Below are 19,137 nucleotides of genomic sequence, written 5' to 3' on the forward strand. Positions count from 1 at the left end.
AAAGTGACGTTTTGCCATTCGTGCACCCATGTTCGTCGTTAAGTACACCATCGGAGACGCTCCTGCCTGTGATGCAGCGTCAAGGGTAACCGCAGCCATGGTATCCGAGCTGATAGCTCATGCTGCTGCAAACGTCGTCGAACTGTTCGTGCAGATGGTTGTTGTCTTGCAAACGTCCCCATCTGTTGATTTAGGGATCGAGACGTGACTGCACGATCCGTTACAGCCATGCAGATAAGATGCATGTCATCTGGACTGCTAGTGATACGAGACCGTTGCGATCCAGCACGGCGTTCCGTATTACCCTCCTGAACCCACCGATTCCATATTCTGCTAATAGTCATTGGATCTCGACCAACGTGAACAGCAATATCGTGATACGATAAACCGCAATCGCGATAGGCTACAATGTGACCTTATCAAAGTCGGAAACGTGATGGTACGCATTTCTCCTCCTTACACGAGGCATCACAACAACGTTTCACCGGGCAACGCCGGGCAACTGCTGTTTGTGTATGAGAAATCGGTTGGAAACTTTCGTCGTGTCAGCACGTTGTAGGTGTCTCCACCGGCGCCAACCTAGTGTGAATGCTCTAAAAGGCTAATCATTTGCATATCACAGCATCTTCTTCCTATCGATTAAATTTCGCGTCTGTAGCACGTCATCTTCGTGGTGTAGCAATTTTAATGGCCAGTAGTGTAATTAATACAAGCTTTGCATATTTCTTACAAGAAGTTGTTTTTAAATAAATTATGTGACGACTCACTAAAGCTTTACACGAAAAGCCAAAAAAAATGGAAATCTCAATCATGTGTGTTCTGAAGCTGTGAAAACGAGAAAAAAAAGAAAATACCGGATGCTAGGTAGCGAACGTGAGATTATATAGAATGGAACTGAAAACCTAAACCGGCTGTGCAGCCAAGTTTCGATAGTCGAAAACTCTCTTAGGATGCGCTGGTTATCTGACAGGAATGGACAGAAAAAGTGTTGAAACCGGTGACGCGAATAATTAATAAAGTAATACTCGAAAGAAGCGTTTTCCTCGAGAGGCAATTTACCAGGGATCTGGCCGTAAATCTCTCGCTGAACGGTCGCAGCTAAATTTACTCCTTTTCCGCAATAAGAAATTTTGTCAAAGAAGAGCAACGGACTTGGGTCTTAATGAAACGGGCGAGGCGCACAGCGACCCTCGCCTTGCCACCTACCTAGGTGGCATTATTTAATGGTCTGATTCGCCCCGACCTTAGAAAGATAATTAAGGCACACGAGGCAAATATCTTACACGGATGATAAACATCTTTCGCATTAATTTCGTTCCAGCGCCTAATTGAGCAGAAGGCGCGACGGAGGAGCTCCGTAATTGAAACCGTGCCGCGTGAAGGACAGGCGAGGTCGCCCCGTGGTGTGCTGACATTCGCCACGCCGGACATTTGCCACGATTTTACCTGCTCCGAAGGGTTGGGTCCCTTGTCTCCCCCTCCTCCTACTCCTCCTCCTCACTCGCCGCCCGACCCGCAGTAAAGGTACTTACTGAGCCTTTCCGCTGCTTTTCTTAACATAGGACCAGAATCTCTATGGATTTTTCGCCACATTTCTAGAGACAGTTTCGTTGCGGAAACTATTAAATGCATCTCGCATTGAAATCTGCACCAAATTTCGAGCCACAGTAAAACTTCGCCAATCATGGAGATTTCGCGCTCGTCTAAATTATACTTGCCTTTTTCGGTGCTTCTGCAGCAGCTTTCTGTCGTGTTTTGTGTACCATGGGGGATCAGTTCCGTCTGATATTAATTTAATTGGTATGAATCTCTCGAATCTTGTTGATACTATTTCTTTGAACCACATGTGGTCTTCACTTACATAGTTTGGAAGGATTGGAGACTGTCTCTTAGAAAGACGTCAACCGAAGTTTTAGTTGCTTTTATAAATATATATATATTTCGCGTTTAGTTTTGGTGAATTTCTTTGTTACGGAATTGAGTCTCGCTACGACTGTGTATTCACTAATTCCTGTACCCGTCATGATGCTCAGGATTATTTGTGGCTAAGAGGTCAAGTGTGTTTTCGTAAGCGATTACAATTTGAATGGCCTCGTTAACTAATTGTTCAAAATAATTTTATAAAAAGCATTTAGAACAATTACGGAAGTTGTTTTCTATCTACGGTAGGGTCTGAAAATATATTTTTTTCGACATACGGAAGGTAGATTGAAGTCACTGCCAACTATAATTGTAAGAGTAGGGTACCTATTTTCGATTAGACTCGAGTTTTCTTTGAAATGTTCAGCAACTGTTTCATCTGATACCGGGGGCTGGTAAAAGGAGCCAGTTATTAATTTATTCCGGTTGTCGAATATAACCTCTGTCCATACTAAGTCACAGGAACTAACTGCTTCAATGTCGCTTGTGAGCTGGAATACACATTACATTACTTTTCCTTAAGTTGTGCTTCTTGTTTCTGTTGTAGTGGAAATCATTACAATTACGGCTTTTTCCTCCAAAACCTAGAATGCATTCTCTGTGACCCTGTAAATGCCAGAGCTAAACAATGCAGAACAACAACGTACGGTACAAGCGTAACATTCTGTATTACTTCATTTCCTTACTTCTAACATTTTAAAATTGTACGTCGACTTTAGATGACATGTCAATCATAGACGTTCTTATCTCTGTTTATGAACGTACTTTCAGTCATGTTTTGAACATTGTCCCGCTACACTTTATTAACTAATGTTTCGCAGCAAGGGATATCGGATTTTAGAGTAAATTAATATGAAGTATGTCGTCCTTCTTTTCAAACATTCACATACCCGTTTCTTCTTTCCTTATTGTCTTTTGGGCATGAAGTTGTAGCAATTGAAGTAGGCACAAGTGCAGCGATCAAAAAGAAATGCTTAGCGCACATTCGCGTTCTGTTTACAACGTTCCTTTCTTGTTGCTACCATGGCGATGGACTTCTGTATCGCAATTAGTAAGCGTGAAAGGAAGCTACCGTACAGACAGATGGATCTATATTTATACTTGGCAGAACTAATTACATACTGACATAATCGTCGGCATTGCTTTCGTTTGCCAAAAGATACAAATATTTCCATTTCGGAAAAGAAGCTCTGTATTTGGCCAAGATGTCGAAGAAGAAGCTCCCTTACGTACTGGTTGTATCGAGTAAGATGTGGAGACGGTGTTTTGAAAGCGGACAGAAGAAGTAGGAGAAAGGGCGTCCCTTACGTGAGGGATCGCTACCTGGCGAAGGGGCAAGTGTGGCAAATGTCCGGCGTGGCAAATGTCCGGCGTGGCAAATGTCCGGCGTGGCAAATGTCCGGCGTGGCAAGTGTCCGGCGTGGCAAATGTCCGGCGTGGCAAGTGTCCGGCATTCCGCCCCGTCGGGACTGGCAACACCTCTCCGGCGAGCGGAGGCGACTTGAAGGACTTCGGGACAGAACAGAGCAGCGTCGTGTAGCGCACGCCGAAGCGCCTTAGCGGCAGCTTTCCGCTGCGGCCGGAAGGGCTAATTGTAAAATTGCTCGCGGTTTTAATTAAAGCCAGGAGATGTAATCTCAGGATGGATGTCCTGTGTTGTTGTTGTTGCCGTTAGTGGGGGAGGCGCCCGCGCCCTTGTAATTTACAGCTGTTTGCGAGACCCCGCGCCGCTTGTAGCGCTGTAAGCCGGCCCTGTAAATCTCTTCCGGGGCATCGCCGGTCGGAGCGCCGCTGTCGGCGTTTATCCCACCGGACGTGATTGGTGGCCGTCAAGGGGCGCCTTGCCCGCTCGCCGACGTCACGGGCAGGTTCTGGCTGTCGCCACACGCCTCACTTCCAGGTCGCGGTGCTCGTCCGAGCTGTTGATTCCATTTTCCGCACCATACTTCCTCCTCTTCAGGTACTACTATAGTTCAATTCTTTTATCTCGGCGGTTCGCTCATGCCCGCCCAGACGCGGGAGATAGCTGCGTTGCCAGTTCTACGCACCAAGAGAAGCAGCGCCATAGTATAGTTCGCAAACTTACGTTTAGGGGGGAGCGCGCAGTTCACGAAGTAAAGCCACCACGGCCGCATTAACCCTCTCGCTGCTACAGATACGTGCTCCCCGCATTCCGCGCTGTGCGCGATTTTGTCATCATTGCACTGCTCGCCTGTGCAGACACATGGTGTTTCGACTGCTTTGACACACTTCATCATTCGATTTCACAAAAACTATTTGGCCCAAAAATTTGATTTTTACACATCTTCTTGACTGATACTCCCCCCCCCCCCCCCATAAATGACTTAATTTTGTTTCGATGTTCAACGCAGTTATTGTGCAGCATTATATGTAGTAAACCATTGCATGAAATTTTTGCAGAGGTAAAAATCCATAGCGTATACTTTCCGTATGGTCGATTTTAGCTGCCACTAGAAATTTCAAAAAATTACATTCAAATGAATAAAATTCATGAAGTAAAACACTTCAATATTGTTTTTAAAATAATGAAAACATTAATCACCGATCAAGGTTTGAACATACTTTTTTTTTTTTTTTTTGTAACCCAGCTTGGCATTCAATATGTCTCCCGGAGAACTTAAACATATCACGCAAAATACCGACAAACACTGTTGGTATGATTATGAATTACTCACGTTTACTCGAAGTACAATAGGAAATAAACAATTACCGCTGTTCTTCATTGCGAAAAAGCGGTTAGTGGGAATGATTGAAACACCTTTCCTTGCAATCGCCTGAATTAGGAGATTTATTGCTTGTTTGTTTTAATTAATTAATAGAGTATGAAGCAATTGGTATAAAGAATGCTTTTTCCAAACTTTGTATAAAAGAAAGTCTGCTATCAAGACATTGCTTTAGTTCAATTACTTTATTTATGACTGAACGTTTCTAAAACTGAACACACTCGTCCGTGCTCTGCACTGCAGTCGAGCTCTGGCAACGTCGTTCTCTGTTCATTGGCTGACTGTGTTTTGTGACGTCAGATGCGCAAAACGAATCTAACCTCGGCCGCCGTCATAAATGACGCGCACTTTAGCTGTGTTGTTACCTGTACTGGCTGTCCGCACGAGACTGTCAAGTAAATGTAAATGTATTTTGGATTGAGGACAGTGACAGAGCGAGTGGTCGACGAAATGCAATAATACTGTACCAACAGCATTTATGTTGTTGTTGTTCTATTAGGCAACCAGTTTCGACGTTCCGATGATGTTATCTTCAGGGCTGTCGCATGAATTACACCGAGTGCCCCTCGTGCATGTATAAGACAAGGCAGTTGTTGTTGTTGTTGTTGTTGTGGTCTTCAGTCCTGAGACTGGTTTGATGCAGCTCTCCATGCTACTCTATCCTGTGCAAGCTTCTTCATCTCCCAGTACCTACTGCAACCTACATCCTTCTGAATCTGCTTAGTGTATTCATCTCTTGGTCTTCCTCTACGATTTTTACCCTCCACGCTGCCCTCCAATGCTAAATTTGTGATCCCTTGATGCCTCAGAACGTGTCCTACCAACCGATCCCTTCTTCTTGTCAAGTTGTGCTACAAACTCCTCCCTAATTCTATTCAATACCTCCTCATTAGTTACGTGATCTACCCATCTAATCTTCAGCATTCTTCTGTAGCACCACATTTCGAAAGCTTCTATTCTCTTCTTGTCTAAACTATTTATCGTCGATGTTTCACTTCCATACATGGCTACACTCCATACACATACTTTCAGATACGACTTCCTGACACTTAAATCTATACTCGATGTTAACAAATTTCTCTCCTTCAGAAGCGCTTTCCTTGCCATTGCCAGTCTACATTTTATATCCTCTCTATTTCGACCATCATCAGTTATTTTGCTCCCCAAATAGCAAAACTCCTTTACTCTTTTAAGTGTCACTTCCTAATCTAATTACCTCAGCATCACCCGACTTAATTCGACTACATTCCATTATACTCGTTTTGCTTTTGTTGATGTTCATCTTATACACTCCTTTCAAGACACTCTTCAACTGCTCTTCCAAGTCCTTTGCTGTCTCTGACAGAATTACAATGTCATCGGCGAAACTCAAAGTTTTTATTTCTTCTCCATGGACTCTAATACCTACTCCGAACTTTTCTTTTGTTTCCTTTCCTGCCTGCTCAATATACAGATTGAATAACGTCGGGGAGAGGCTACGACCCTGTCTCACTCCCTTCCCAACCACTGCTTCCCTTTCATGCCCCTCGACTCTTATAACTGCCATCTGATCTGGTTTCCGTGCAAATTGTAAATACCCTTTCGCTCCCTGTATTTTACCCCTGCCGCCTTCAGAATTTGAAAGAGAGTATTCCAGTCAATATTGTCAAAAGCTTTCTCTAAGTCTACAGATGCTAGAAACGTAGGTTTGCCTTTCCTTAATCTTTGTTCTAAGATAAGTCGTAGGGTCAGTGTTGCCTCACGTGTTCCAATATTTCTACGGAATCCAAACTGATCTTCCCCGAGGTCGGTTTGTATCAGTTTTTCCATTCGTCTGTAAAGAATTCGCGTTAGTATTTTGCAGATGTGACTTATTAAACTGATAGTTCGGTAATTTTCACTTCTGTCAACACCTGCTTTCTTTGAGATTGAAATTATTATATTCTTCGTCTTTTTCAGGTACCACTAGCTGTGTTGTTACCCGTACTGGCTGTCTGGACGAGACTGTGAAGTAAATGTAAATGTATTTTGGATTGAGGACAGTGACAGAGCGAGTGGTCGACGAAATGCAATAATACTGTACCAACAGCATTTATTTTGATGTTGTTCTATTAGGCAACCAGTTTAGACGTTCCGGTGATGTCATCTTCAGGCCTGTCGCATAAATTACACCGAGTACCCCTCGTGCATGTATAAGACAAGGCAGCTATATTCGTATATCGTACCGTAGATATCCAAACTTCATGAGCGTGTGTGCTCTTTCCACATGTGACTGCAGACTGTGAAGTGGTGTTTTTATTTTCCTTTTTTTTTTTTGGATGTGTAGTCTAAGTCCCATTGCCTTTGGGCGACTTTACTTCTTGTTTGCGAGTAAAGCAAAGTTTGATAGCACTTTATTTACACTCACGCTCATAAATTAAGAATAATGCTGATACATGGTGAAATAATGCTCTGGTTGGCGGTTTGAGGGTTTACATCACCTCGGGGTATGACCATGATGTGCATTTGACCTGCAGTCGTCGCACGGTGGCGCTGGCAGCAGTCCATATACGCAGAGATGTGTTGGTACGTGTCAGAGTACGGTGTAGCGAGTAAGTGTGCAGACGTTTTCAGACGTGCTAATGGTGACTGTGTGTTGAAAATGGCTCAGAGAACACTTATTGATGACGTTATGAGGGGTAGAATACTAGGGCGCCTGGAGGCTGGTCAAACACAGCAGGTCGTAGCACGGGCCCTCCGTGTGCAACCAAGAAGATTATGATAACGATTCCAGCAGACAGGAAACGTGTCCAGGCGCTACAGTAAGGGACGTCCACAATGTACAACACCACAAGAAGACTCACATCTCACTATCAGTGCCCGCAGACGACCACAGAGTACTGCAGGTAGCCTTGATCGGGACCTTACCGCAGCCACTGGAACAATTTTCTCCAGACAATAGTCTACAGACGACTGAACAGACATGGTTTATTCGTCCGGAGACCTGCAAGGTGCATTCCACTGACCCCTGGTCACAAGAGACCCATAAAGCCTGATGTCAAGAATACAGTACATGGTCACTGGAACAGTGGTCCCAGGCTATGTTTACGGACGAGTCCAGGTATAGTCTGAACAGTGATTCTCGCCGGATTTTCATCTGGCGTGAACCAGGAACCAGATACCAAACCCTTAATGTCCTTGAAATGGGCCTGCATGGAGGTCGTGGTTTGATGGTGTAGGGTGGGATTATGATTGGTGCACGTAAACGCCAGCATGTCTTTTACAGAGGAACCGTAACAGATCAGGTATATCGGGACATCATTTTGCACCAGTGTGTCCGCCTTTTCAGGGGTGCAGTGGGTCCCACCTTCCTCCGGATGGATGATAACGCACGGCACCACCGAGCTGCCGTCGTGGAGGAGTAACTTGAAACACAAGCGAATGGAGTGGCTTGCCTGCTCTCCAGACCTAAACCCCATCGAGCACGTCTGGAATGCTCTCGGACGATGTATCTGCACCTCTTCAAACCACTAGGACACTTCAGGAGCTCCGACAGACACTGGTGCACGAATGGGAGGCTCTACCCCAGCAGCTGCTCGATCACCTGATCCAGAGTATGGCAACCCATTGTGCGGCGTGTGTACGTGTGCATGGAGATCATATCCCATATTGATGTCGGGGTACACGCGCAGGAAACAGTGGCGTTTTGTAGCACATGTGTTTCGGCGTAGTTTTCTCGACTTATCACTAATACCGTAGGCTTACAGATTCGTGTCATGTGCGTTCCCTAGGTGCCTATGCTATTAGCGCCAGTTTTGTATATTACCACGTTGTATGGCACCACATTCTGCAATTATCCTTAATTTATGAGCATGAGTGAATTACACTTTGGAGGTTTAATAAATGGGACTGGTAAGGTAACATTCGGCCCATTTCTTCTATAAGATTCAGTTTTACAGGAACTGAGCTAAAATACTTGGAATTTTATACACCTTCCAGTGACGTTATATGAACACCGCCTATGTTCGGCGTCAGCGTGCAATGACCGCTCACACATGGCAGGTGGCAGCACCAGCAGCGGAGGTATATAAATCGCGTCAGGGTGTAACACGTCCAGGGGTACAAGTGGGTGGTGTCCCTTAAACTGTTTTCTCGCTTTTTGCCGTGCGCCCTGTCCACACCACGTACCTGATACTATCGCGGCGGTCGTACTGTTCCGCTCCACACTGCTGCTAGCTTGCCTGAATTTATGTTTCTAAATATGCAAGCGGGTTTAGGGGAGCCACTCAACGTTTAACACGAGACTATCCTACGTCTGGTATGAACTACTATATTCTGACACGATAAGTAAATCGCAGGTTGCACTGTTTACATTGTAAGTCATAAGTGTTTATCCCAATTAACCTTCTTGATGATTATCTGGCCACAATATCACTTGGACGAGCGTACGCATAACCGACGGGACGCGGGTGATTGTTCATGATGCGGAAGTCGAATACTCGAACGAGAATTCTTACGGTCGTCACGCACACACAGATATCTGGTACCAGTCCTCCTAGACACTTGTAATAATATAACACTGTTCATACAGTTAATTTTTCAGTTCTCAGTCCTCACTTGTACGAGCGTGCGGCTGATTGCTGTTGATGATGAAACGCGATGACTGAACGCACGTTCTCACGCTCGCTACAAGACACTGGCACTTGATTGCACTTCTTTGTGCTAACTGTTTTTACTGATTCACATTAGTTCATTCCGGGAGACCGAACACGGCACGGATGACACGCAAACGGGCGGATACTCAAAACGTTATCGGCGGCACTGCTCATATTTAATTACTTCTTTGCACCCATTTTCACTGAATTCGCTTCCATATCTCATCACTTCACTGTAACAGCACTTGTAGCAATACTTGAATGTCCATAATAATACCTTGCACATGTAGAGCTACCCACAGCACAGCCGGCCGGAGTGGCTGAGCGGTTCTAGGCGCTTCAGTCTGGAACCGCGCGACCGCTACGGTCGCAGCTTCGAATCCTGCCTCGGGCATGGATGTGTGTGATGTCCTTAGGTTAGTTAGGTTTAAGTAGTTCTAAGTTCTAGGGGACTGATGACCTCAGATGTTAAGTCCCATAGTGCTCAGAGCCATTTGAACCATTTTTGTAGTTAAACTCACGTAGTAGCCCGTGTGCTTGCAACGGTCGTATTGATCACTGGAACGGTTGAAGTTACCTGTACCATGAAATGACATACGTCGCATGGCAACAAGGACATGTAAACCAAAACAGTTGCTGTACCGAATGTAACTAGACGTGACCAAGAATGCATGTTCCCTGTGATTCTTACGTTCTGTTCTTTTAACATGGAAACAAAGTATTTAAGACACGTGTTCATTTCTTCGTCTACGTGTGAGGAATTTGTACTGCAATTTGTCACTCACATTTTTGTTACACCCTGTATGTGCTCGCTTTCGTTGTGGGGAATTCTTTTGTCAAACACTGAGGAGCTGAGATTAGATCTTTAAAAACTTACTGGTTTTCCATGATAAAGTAACAGAAGCAGAACTGCTCTTTTTTATTCCAAGGCTCAGAACACATTTAAAAGGGGAAAATGTTCTAGTTTCTAATTTGGTATATCTAGACTTCTTTAAGTTCATCGTGGAATGATACTTTATAGACTCTCATTAATCCTCATACTCGCTCTAAATTTATTCCCGGTGATTTGCGTGTCAGTTGCTTCGTGTGAGAGGAGTTTTAGTAAATCAAAATTAATTCAAAAAATACTTACGATTAACAATATGCAACACGAGGCTAAACAGGCTTACCATGTTAGCTATCGAACATGGAACCACATGAAATATTAATTTTGCAACTGTGATTTCAGAGTTCGCAGCTGTTGAAGCTAGAAAGATATTTTAAGTGTCTGTATCTGGCTCCAGCAGCTAGTCGTCTGAAGAACGTATAGTAATACACAGGGTGGCTCAGCTGCCCCTACTTATGGGTTTTATGCAAAAGAATCACAAGCAAGATTTTAATATTCCTTCGATCGCTACGCGCAAACTACTAGACCTACAGAAATAATAACAGTACCTTTTTGCAGGATATTTAATGTTGTTAAATTTTGTCCTGGTCTACGTTTTCGTTGGATGCCTCGATTTTCGAGTTATTCAATAAGGACGCATTTTAAGGTCACTTTTGCATACAACAAACTGAGACACCTACAGCTATCGTTAAGATGTTATCTAATGCATGGCTACCAGTTCGGTGCTTCATTACACCATTTTCAGGCCATAACTTATGCTGAGGGATTAACTCTAATCGTATGCACGATTCATCGGTGGCGAATATCTATGAATTGATTTTGGCAGACTACCTGTAACAACGATGTATGTTTTTAATATTTCGAAAATACGGCCTCTGGCGGAAACGTATCCCAGTACAAAATTTAACTACATTAAATTTCTTACAAAAATATCGTCTTTTTCTGTAGGGACGGCCGACTCTAAGCGCTTAAGTCCGGAACCGCGCTGCTGCTACGGTCGCAGTTTCGAATCCTGCCTCCTGCATGGACGTTTATGCTGTCCTTAGGTTAGTTAGGTTTAAGTAGTTCCAAGTCTAGGGGGCTGATGACCTCAGATGTTAAGTTCCAAAGTGCTTAGAGCCATTTGAACCATTTTTCTGTAGGACTAATAGTTTGCGTGTAGCGAGCGACAGAATATGAAAATCATGTGAGTGGTATTTGAAGGTGTTGCAAATTGTATAAAACCCATGGGATGAAGCACGCTGTATAGTGGGTAATACTTTATAATAACGTAAAATTCGTAATAAAGGATACTATTATATTATATATTCCAATTTGATTATTAATGACTCTAATGACTTTCGTTTGATTACTTAAGATCATAATTGGACTCGTACTTTTTTTGTTTTAAAAGCTTTTATTCGTAGAGTGACATGGTTTTTACGCGAGCCGGATGCCACTGCTGATAGCTATACGGGTATGAACACATACTAACCTTGGTTCAAACCATTTCTACTTACATCAGACAGGTATCAAGGAATCAAGACGGTCAGAAGAAGGAAGATGATGTAAATCACTTGCTGCTTTACTGCAGTTTCTTAAAAACACAGCCGGCCGAAGTGGCCGTGCGGTTAAAGGCGTTGCAGTCTGGAACCGCAAGACCGCTACGGTCGCAGTTTCGAATCCTGCCTCGGGCATGGATGTTTGTGATGTCCTTAGGTTAGTTAGGTTTAACTAGTTCTAAGTTCTAGGGGACTAATGACCTCAGCAGTTGAGTCCCATAGTGCTCAGAGCCATTTGAACCATTTTTTTAAAAACACAGAAAACTTCTTACTACAGATCCTTTTGAAAATGAAATTACACCTACGAACAAGAGCTTCTGTCTTGCCGTGAATGTACTAAAAATATACAAAGCCCTCTTCGAATTTATATGACAGTAGCTTGTGCTTATGAAATTTGTTGTAACATCAGCGGTTACATACACATTTCTATCTCCTAATATATGCTTCCCAATTTTCTTTTTCAGTTTTGTAATCTATTTTGCATACAGTTGATAACACGTTAAGATTCTTTAGCGATAAGTGTGTGGATCCTGTAAAATAGTATTAAATCATTGCTCCAACTGCGTACTTTGTCGGTTCTACAGTGTTTTTACATTTGTCGGTGATGTCCACATCCAGCTGAGATGTTACTGGTGTCGGGCTGGCAGCAGACGGCGGCCTGGGAGAACACTGCAAGCCTTCCATCTCACAAGCGTGTCTTCAATGTTTCAGGAGCTGCGGCGGCGTCCCGGCTGTACGTGGACGCCATCAGCAAGCTGGCCAAGCAGGCACAGCAGGGCACCTGGGGAGCCTCCGCCGATGTCGGTGAGTGCGCGCGTTGTGTCATAAAAGTTTCATGTTTAGAGACCAATACGATAATAAGGCTGAGAGGCTACGCATCCACTACACAGACTGTTGAGCAAAAGTTAAAGACGACAGGTACTCTCACATCGTGCGTCACTCTACCATTCAACGTACATCGACTAAACTTGGGCCTTACGTAGAATGAACTGCTACAGTACATTACGGAAGGTAAATGAAGGAAATACACAGTAGGACAACATGAAATGATGCTATTATTCAGAATCATTAATTATATTGAAGTCACCGCAATTCATGATGCCCCATGAACATTATAAAAGGCGAGACATGGTACTTAATAGTGTGTATGATCACCACTGACTTCATTTCTTGCTCTGCATCGTGCTCCCATGGTGGCCGCAAGGTTGGAAAGGACTTCTTGTGTTAGCTCCTCCCATTCCTCCACCAGCGCTGCTGACAACCACTGGCTGGTCGCTCCTACATGCGGATGTGGTGCAATGTGTCTCCCCAACGCATCCCACACGTTCTAGATAGTGCTGAAGTCGGGGGAACGGGCAGGACAGCCCGTTTTCCGAATATCATATCGCTCAAAAAGCTCATCCAACTGAACTGTTCGATTCGGTCGCACATTATTATCCATAAGCATGAAGTCGGGGGCCAAAGAAGCCCTGAAAAGCCGCACATGCGGAAGGAGTATAGCGTCACAAGAACATCGGCAGGTGAGCTGTGGTGAAAGATTTGGAGACCAGCACAACTAAGCAAGATTATGCCTTCTGATATCATAGCACCTGGGCCACCAGAACGCTCACATTCTACAGTAGTGGACGTACTTTCATACACTATGTGGTCAAAAGTATCCTGACACCTGGCTGAAAATGACTTAAAAGTTCGTGGCGCCCCCTATTGGTAATGCCGGAATTCAGTATGGTGTTGTCCCAACCTTAGTCTTGATGACAGGTTCCACTCTCGCAAGCGTACGTTCAGACAGGTGCTGGAAGGTTTCTTGGGGAATGGCAGCCCATTATACACTAAGGAGAGGTATCGATGTCGGTCGGTGAGGTCGGGAACGAAGTCGGCGCTCCAAAACATCCCAAAGTTGTTCTGTAGGATTCACGTCAGAACTCTGTGCAGGCCAGTCCATTTCAGGGATGTTAATATCGTGTAACCACTCCGCCACAGGCCGTGCATTATGAACAGCTGCTCGATCTTCTTGAAAGATGCAATCACCATCCTCGAATTGCTAATCAACAGTGGGAAGCAATAAGGTGCTTAAAACCTCGATGTAGGCCTGTGCTGTGATAGTGCCACGCAAAACAAAGAGTGCAAGCCCCCTCCTTGAAAGACACGATAGCACCATAACACCAATCTCTCCGAATTTTACTGTTATGCACTATACACGCTGGCAGATGTTCACCGGGCATTCGCCATACCCAGACCTTGCCATCGGATCGCCACATTATGTACCGTGATTCGTCGCTCCACACAACGCTTTTCCACTGTTCAATCGTCCAATGTTTACGCTCCTTACAGCAAGCGAGGCGTCGTTAGGCATTTACCGGTGTGATGTGTGGCTTATCAGCAGCCGATCGACCATGAAATCCAAGTTTTCTCACTTCCCGCCTAACTTTCATAGTACTTACAGTGGATCCTGATGCAGTTTGGAATTCGTGTGTGATGGTCTTGATAGATGTCTGCCTATTACTCTCGACGGTATCTGTCAGTCAATAGAAGAGGTCGGCCTGTACGTTTTCGTGCTGTTCTTGTCCCTTCACGTTTCCACTTCACTATCACATCGGAAGCAGTGGACCTAGGGATGTGTAGGAGTGTGGAAAATTATGACTCTAAGCACTGAAGCGCCTAGAACCGTTCGGCCACAGCGGCTGGTGACAACGAGGTCATTAGACACGGAGCACAAGCCCGGATGAGGGAAGGATGAAGGAGGAAATCGGCCGTACCGTTTCGAAGGAACCAGCACAGCATTTTCATTGAGCGACTTAGCAAAATCGCATAAAACCGAAATCAGGATCGCCAGATGCGGGTCTGAATCGTCGTCCTTCCGAAAGCGAGTTCAGGGCGCTAACGACCGCTCCATCCGACGTCGCAGTGTTAACAATGGCACATGCGTGGTTCGTCGGCTGCGGAGGCCTATCCTTAGGACTGCCCTGCACTGCGTGTATGTTTGGGATCACCTGCAAAACTCCTGAATGGATTGCAACCAAGTCTCACACAGAAACAGCTGACATCACAAGTATTAGCACTGTAGCACTTATAGCCTCCTACCTCCTATAGGAGTGGAGACGCAGACATGTTTTATCCTCACTCTGGCATACATTGTGCCCTGCATGACAGGCTTGTTGTGTGGGACTGTATCGGCCTGAAAATCAACTTGCTTTGTATGGCAGCCTACTTGTAAGGGGTAACAAACTGTTTTTGTGACCCCATCATGTAGCCTGCTCAGCATTAAAGTCTGATATTAGTTATGCCACAGTTCGCCACCTGCACTCTTTTACCAGTCTTCCCAGCATTCGACGTCCGATATCCGTAATGATGTGTGGCCGCCCAGCCCACCGACGTCTAGATGTGGTTCCACACGTTGAAGTCAGTCACCAAAGCACTCCTCGAACATGCGACAAGTCGTACAGTTTCTGAAATTCTAGCGCCGAGCCTCCGTGCTGTCACAATCTGCCCTTGCTGAAACTCAGATAGATCGCGCGCCTTCCCTCTTCCACACACGAGCAGCACGCTCACTGACCAGCAGTCATTCCTCGCCAGGTGACGCTGCTATCGCCTGGTCGGGATTATAACAATATTATGTCGGTGGTGATAATGTTCTGGAAGATCAGTATATGTTGGGACAGTTGTGCGAGAATGCTACTCATTTGCATTTCTGTCCGCCCCGATAGCTGAGTGGTCAGCGCGATGGAGTGGCGTGAAAAGGGGCCTGGTTTCAATTCCTGGCTGGGTCGGAGATTTTCTCCGCTCAGAGACTGGGTGTTGTGTTGTCTTGATCATCACCTCATCATCCCAATCAACGCACAAGTCGCTGAAGTGGCGTCGACTAAAACAAGTCTTGCACCAGGCGATTTGTCTACCCGACGGGAGGCCCTAACCACACGACATTTCATTTCATTTGCATTTCTAAGCTTGCATTAAACGCGATGCAGTTTGTCATTTGTCGCCTTTCGCTTGCATGGTGCTGCAGTTTTAATGGGCGAAATTTGGTGCATCTCTGACATAAGAAATAACGCTATCAGTTACAAAAATCAAGCCGTTTCTGGACGTTTTGGTCAGATGGAAAGTGGATGGATCATTGGTGCATTCCATTTACAGTAACTCTTCATATACAGATCTGTATTTGCAGGAGTCTGTTTGCCACCACCCATCAGAAACTACGGGCGTCCTTCGAACAGTAGTACACTGGGCACATGTTGTTTCTGACGGAGATAGTCTTGCAAAGGAGGTGGAACACTTAGTCTTTGTTCAAAGATAGCAAATATTCTCCACATGAGATCACCACAGCTTTAAAGGAGAAGGAACATGACCACCCACAAGATCAAAGAGGAGAAGGAACGGTGCAGTCCCGGGCGTTCTTCCCGTGCATCGGCAGTATTTCGTTGAAATTAGGCGGAATCTTAAGGAAAGTGTGGGGCGGCTGGTTGAATTAATGGTGTGTTATAAAATTTTGTAGAAACCAGTCCTATTATTTATGCTGTCTTTTGCCGTTCTCAACACTGGCTCTCTAACTACGATATTGGCAACCAGAAAGTGATTAGCAAAACGTGAAGCCTGTAATTAGAATTTCTAGTGCCCACTTCATCTGAGAAATACACTTATAGCTACAGCTTATAGCTCTGAGAAATTAGGAGATTGTCTGGGATTCACAATCAAAAACGATTTTGATTAAAAATAGTTCAGTATATTCTGAAAGTCACAGATGAAAAAAAAGAAGAATCCACACAATCTGACTAACAGAGCAGTTCAGCTGATGCAACTATAACTGTCCAAATTAAATGTTTACGTGAATGCTCGCCATAATTTGATGATAATGCTCATCAAACGCCACGCTAAATAATGGTTAATGTCTGTCTCGCGTGGCACGTGAAAATACGACGTACGCAAACTGAAGATAGATTATTAGTCATCCCAGAATTAACACTTCACTCGAAAATGATTTCATGGTTACGCGTATCCCGAGTAACTTAATACGGCATCCGAGGCTGTTTATAGCAATGATACCGACGCGACGCGACTCCCGACACAGATGGTGTGCTATTCAGCGTCTGGAGAGAACTGGGGCCTTTCTTCCTCTCGCAGAGTTCTTATATATAAAGCCGCGGTGCGGACGGCTAAGGGAACGCCTGATCAAATCGGCTCTCCCGACTAGCCGCTGGGCTAGTAATGCACTACCTTTAGTTACCGAATAAATCATCGCTTCCTTTGCTGATGGCCGATGAAGCTCTCAATTTAAATGTGAATTCAGCACGCAGGTAAGTATTGATAATAAAAGTTTGACGTGGCTAAGTTAAATATTTTGGGCGAGAGAATTAATTTAATTACACTGCACGCAGTAGACGAGCTCTGAACTTGCCCTTTGGAGATACGCTATCGCTATAGTTTTATAGTTATTCAAATGAAACTTCTCACACCTTTATGGTTATAGCGGATCTCCATTCTAATTAAATATAAACATCCTAGCCTTATTTATTAGCCTACTTAATCTATCTTGCTTCCTTAATTTTTAAGACAAAAACCAGAAAATTATGAATTTCAACTAAAATCTTAATTTGTGAGATCCAAAGTACTGTTTCTATTAAATAATTATGAAAAAGGAATCTAAATACAAATTTTTAAGTTTCTAGCTCTTTTCTGTTGCGCCAATGATTTTTACAGAAAAACGTCAAAATTTCGAAAATGGTTAAAGTTATCGAACTGATATTCAACACATATTAATTTAGTATTACTCCTGACATGCTAGAACCGTTTCAGGTTATTCACTTGATTTTTAAAGTATTGCGCAACATTTATGACGTCAGAGCTAGTTACAGCGGACTGGCTGGCACACATTGGAAAGATTGATGTGAATTTACTACAGCGCGAGTAGGCTGCTTCCCTACAAAACATCATGCTAGAGTAATTTTCCGCCAGTCTACAAGGTCTTGTGGTTTTCTCGGTTAGGCAAAGTACGATCTGAGTTTGCGGAAGGCTGGAATCTACAGAAAACCTTGCCAGTGTGGCAAAGCGTACGTTGGTAAGACGATGCGCACAGTGCATGATAGATGCGTCGAACTTGACCGCCACACTCACCTTTCGCCGCCCAGCAAGTCAGCCATAGCCAAGCATTGTATCTCCACAGGAAATGCTATGGATTATTCTAACACGGAAATCTTGGGCTCGATGAGATCCTTATGGGATTCAGTTATTAAGGAATCGGTAGAAATACGTTGAGCGCAGATCTTATTAATCGTGCTGGCGGCTTTCAACTCGATTAGGCATGGGACCCGGTGACTTATTTAATTTCTTCAGAAGGAAAACATTTCATGACGAATGACACGTTTAACGACATTTAATTTTATTAATTCTGACAGTTGAATTTTAACTTTGCAGCCAGCCGAGGTGGCCGAGTGGTTCTAGGCGTTTCAGTCCCGAAACGCGCGACTGCTACGGTCGCAGGTTCGAATCCTGCCTCGGGCACAGATGAGTGTGATGTCCTTAGGTTAGTTAGGTTTAAGTAGTTGTAAGTTCTAGGGGACTGATGACCTCAGATGTTAAGTCCCATAGTGCTCAGAGCCATTTGTGCCCACCTTTCTTTTAACTTCGCGACTGTGCATTCCGACAGAGAGAGCGCTTGTTGTATCAAATTACGCATGCGCCTCCGCGTATTTAAACTCCCTACCTCATCCTTCAAAACAACCTGCCCTTTCTTGACGACCTGAGCAAAGCCAGTCACTTCGCATCCTATCTCTCTGACCTCTTCTCCATACCTGACGATCCTCGCGTTGACTACTCCAACTTCCCTACTGATCATGGACGCACCGATTCCACAGTCCCACCCCTGGCTCCTAACTTACGGTACTTGAACAACATACCAGAAACAGAATCACAGCACAGGACGTAAAGCAAGTTATTAACAAAAAACGCAACACATCTCATGGTCGCGTCCGTATTAGCTGTCGCCACCTCAGAGAATGGCCTATCTTCTTTCTCATCGCTCTTGCATCCCTTTATACCATTATTCTCTCCACAGACTACAATCCAGACGTGTGGAAAACATCCAAACCAAACAAACCCACCACTGCAACGTCCTCCTACCGCCCCATCCGCCTCACCTCAGTGTTTGGCCTTTGAATCCATCCCCTCTCGACCTATCCACCGTCATCTGCACCAACATCATCTGCTTTCTATTACCCAGTGTGGCTCCTGTCCCTTCTTCTATGCTGATAATCAACTCCTGAACCTAACCAATCTTATATCCCAACAACTCAGAACAGTAAACCCGCCCTTGACCTAGGAAAAGCATACGACCGTGTATGGAATTTCGGTCTCCTTTTTAAATTCCAGATTACGCACTTCCAATCAACTATATCCGCCTTATCTCATTCTTCGTCTCCAGTCACCCATCCCATGACCTTGTT

General features: G+C 44.6%; 1 protein-coding gene across 1 annotated transcript in view; it reads left to right on the forward strand.

The window, feature by feature from the left end:
- Positions 1–19,137, forward strand: part of LOC124589405 (brain-specific angiogenesis inhibitor 1-associated protein 2) — a 618,821-nt gene that overhangs the window by 360,654 nt on the left and 239,030 nt on the right. Inside the window, exon 3 of the mRNA XM_047131551.1 lies at positions 12,416–12,508. Coding sequence (XP_046987507.1) covers positions 12,416–12,508 — 93 coding nt within the window. The remainder of the gene's footprint in view (positions 1–12,415; positions 12,509–19,137) is intronic.

The sequence above is a fragment of the Schistocerca americana genome, chromosome 2 (genome assembly GCF_021461395.2).
Source record: "Schistocerca americana isolate TAMUIC-IGC-003095 chromosome 2, iqSchAmer2.1, whole genome shotgun sequence".
Classification (NCBI taxonomy): Eukaryota; Metazoa; Arthropoda; class Insecta; order Orthoptera; family Acrididae; genus Schistocerca; species Schistocerca americana.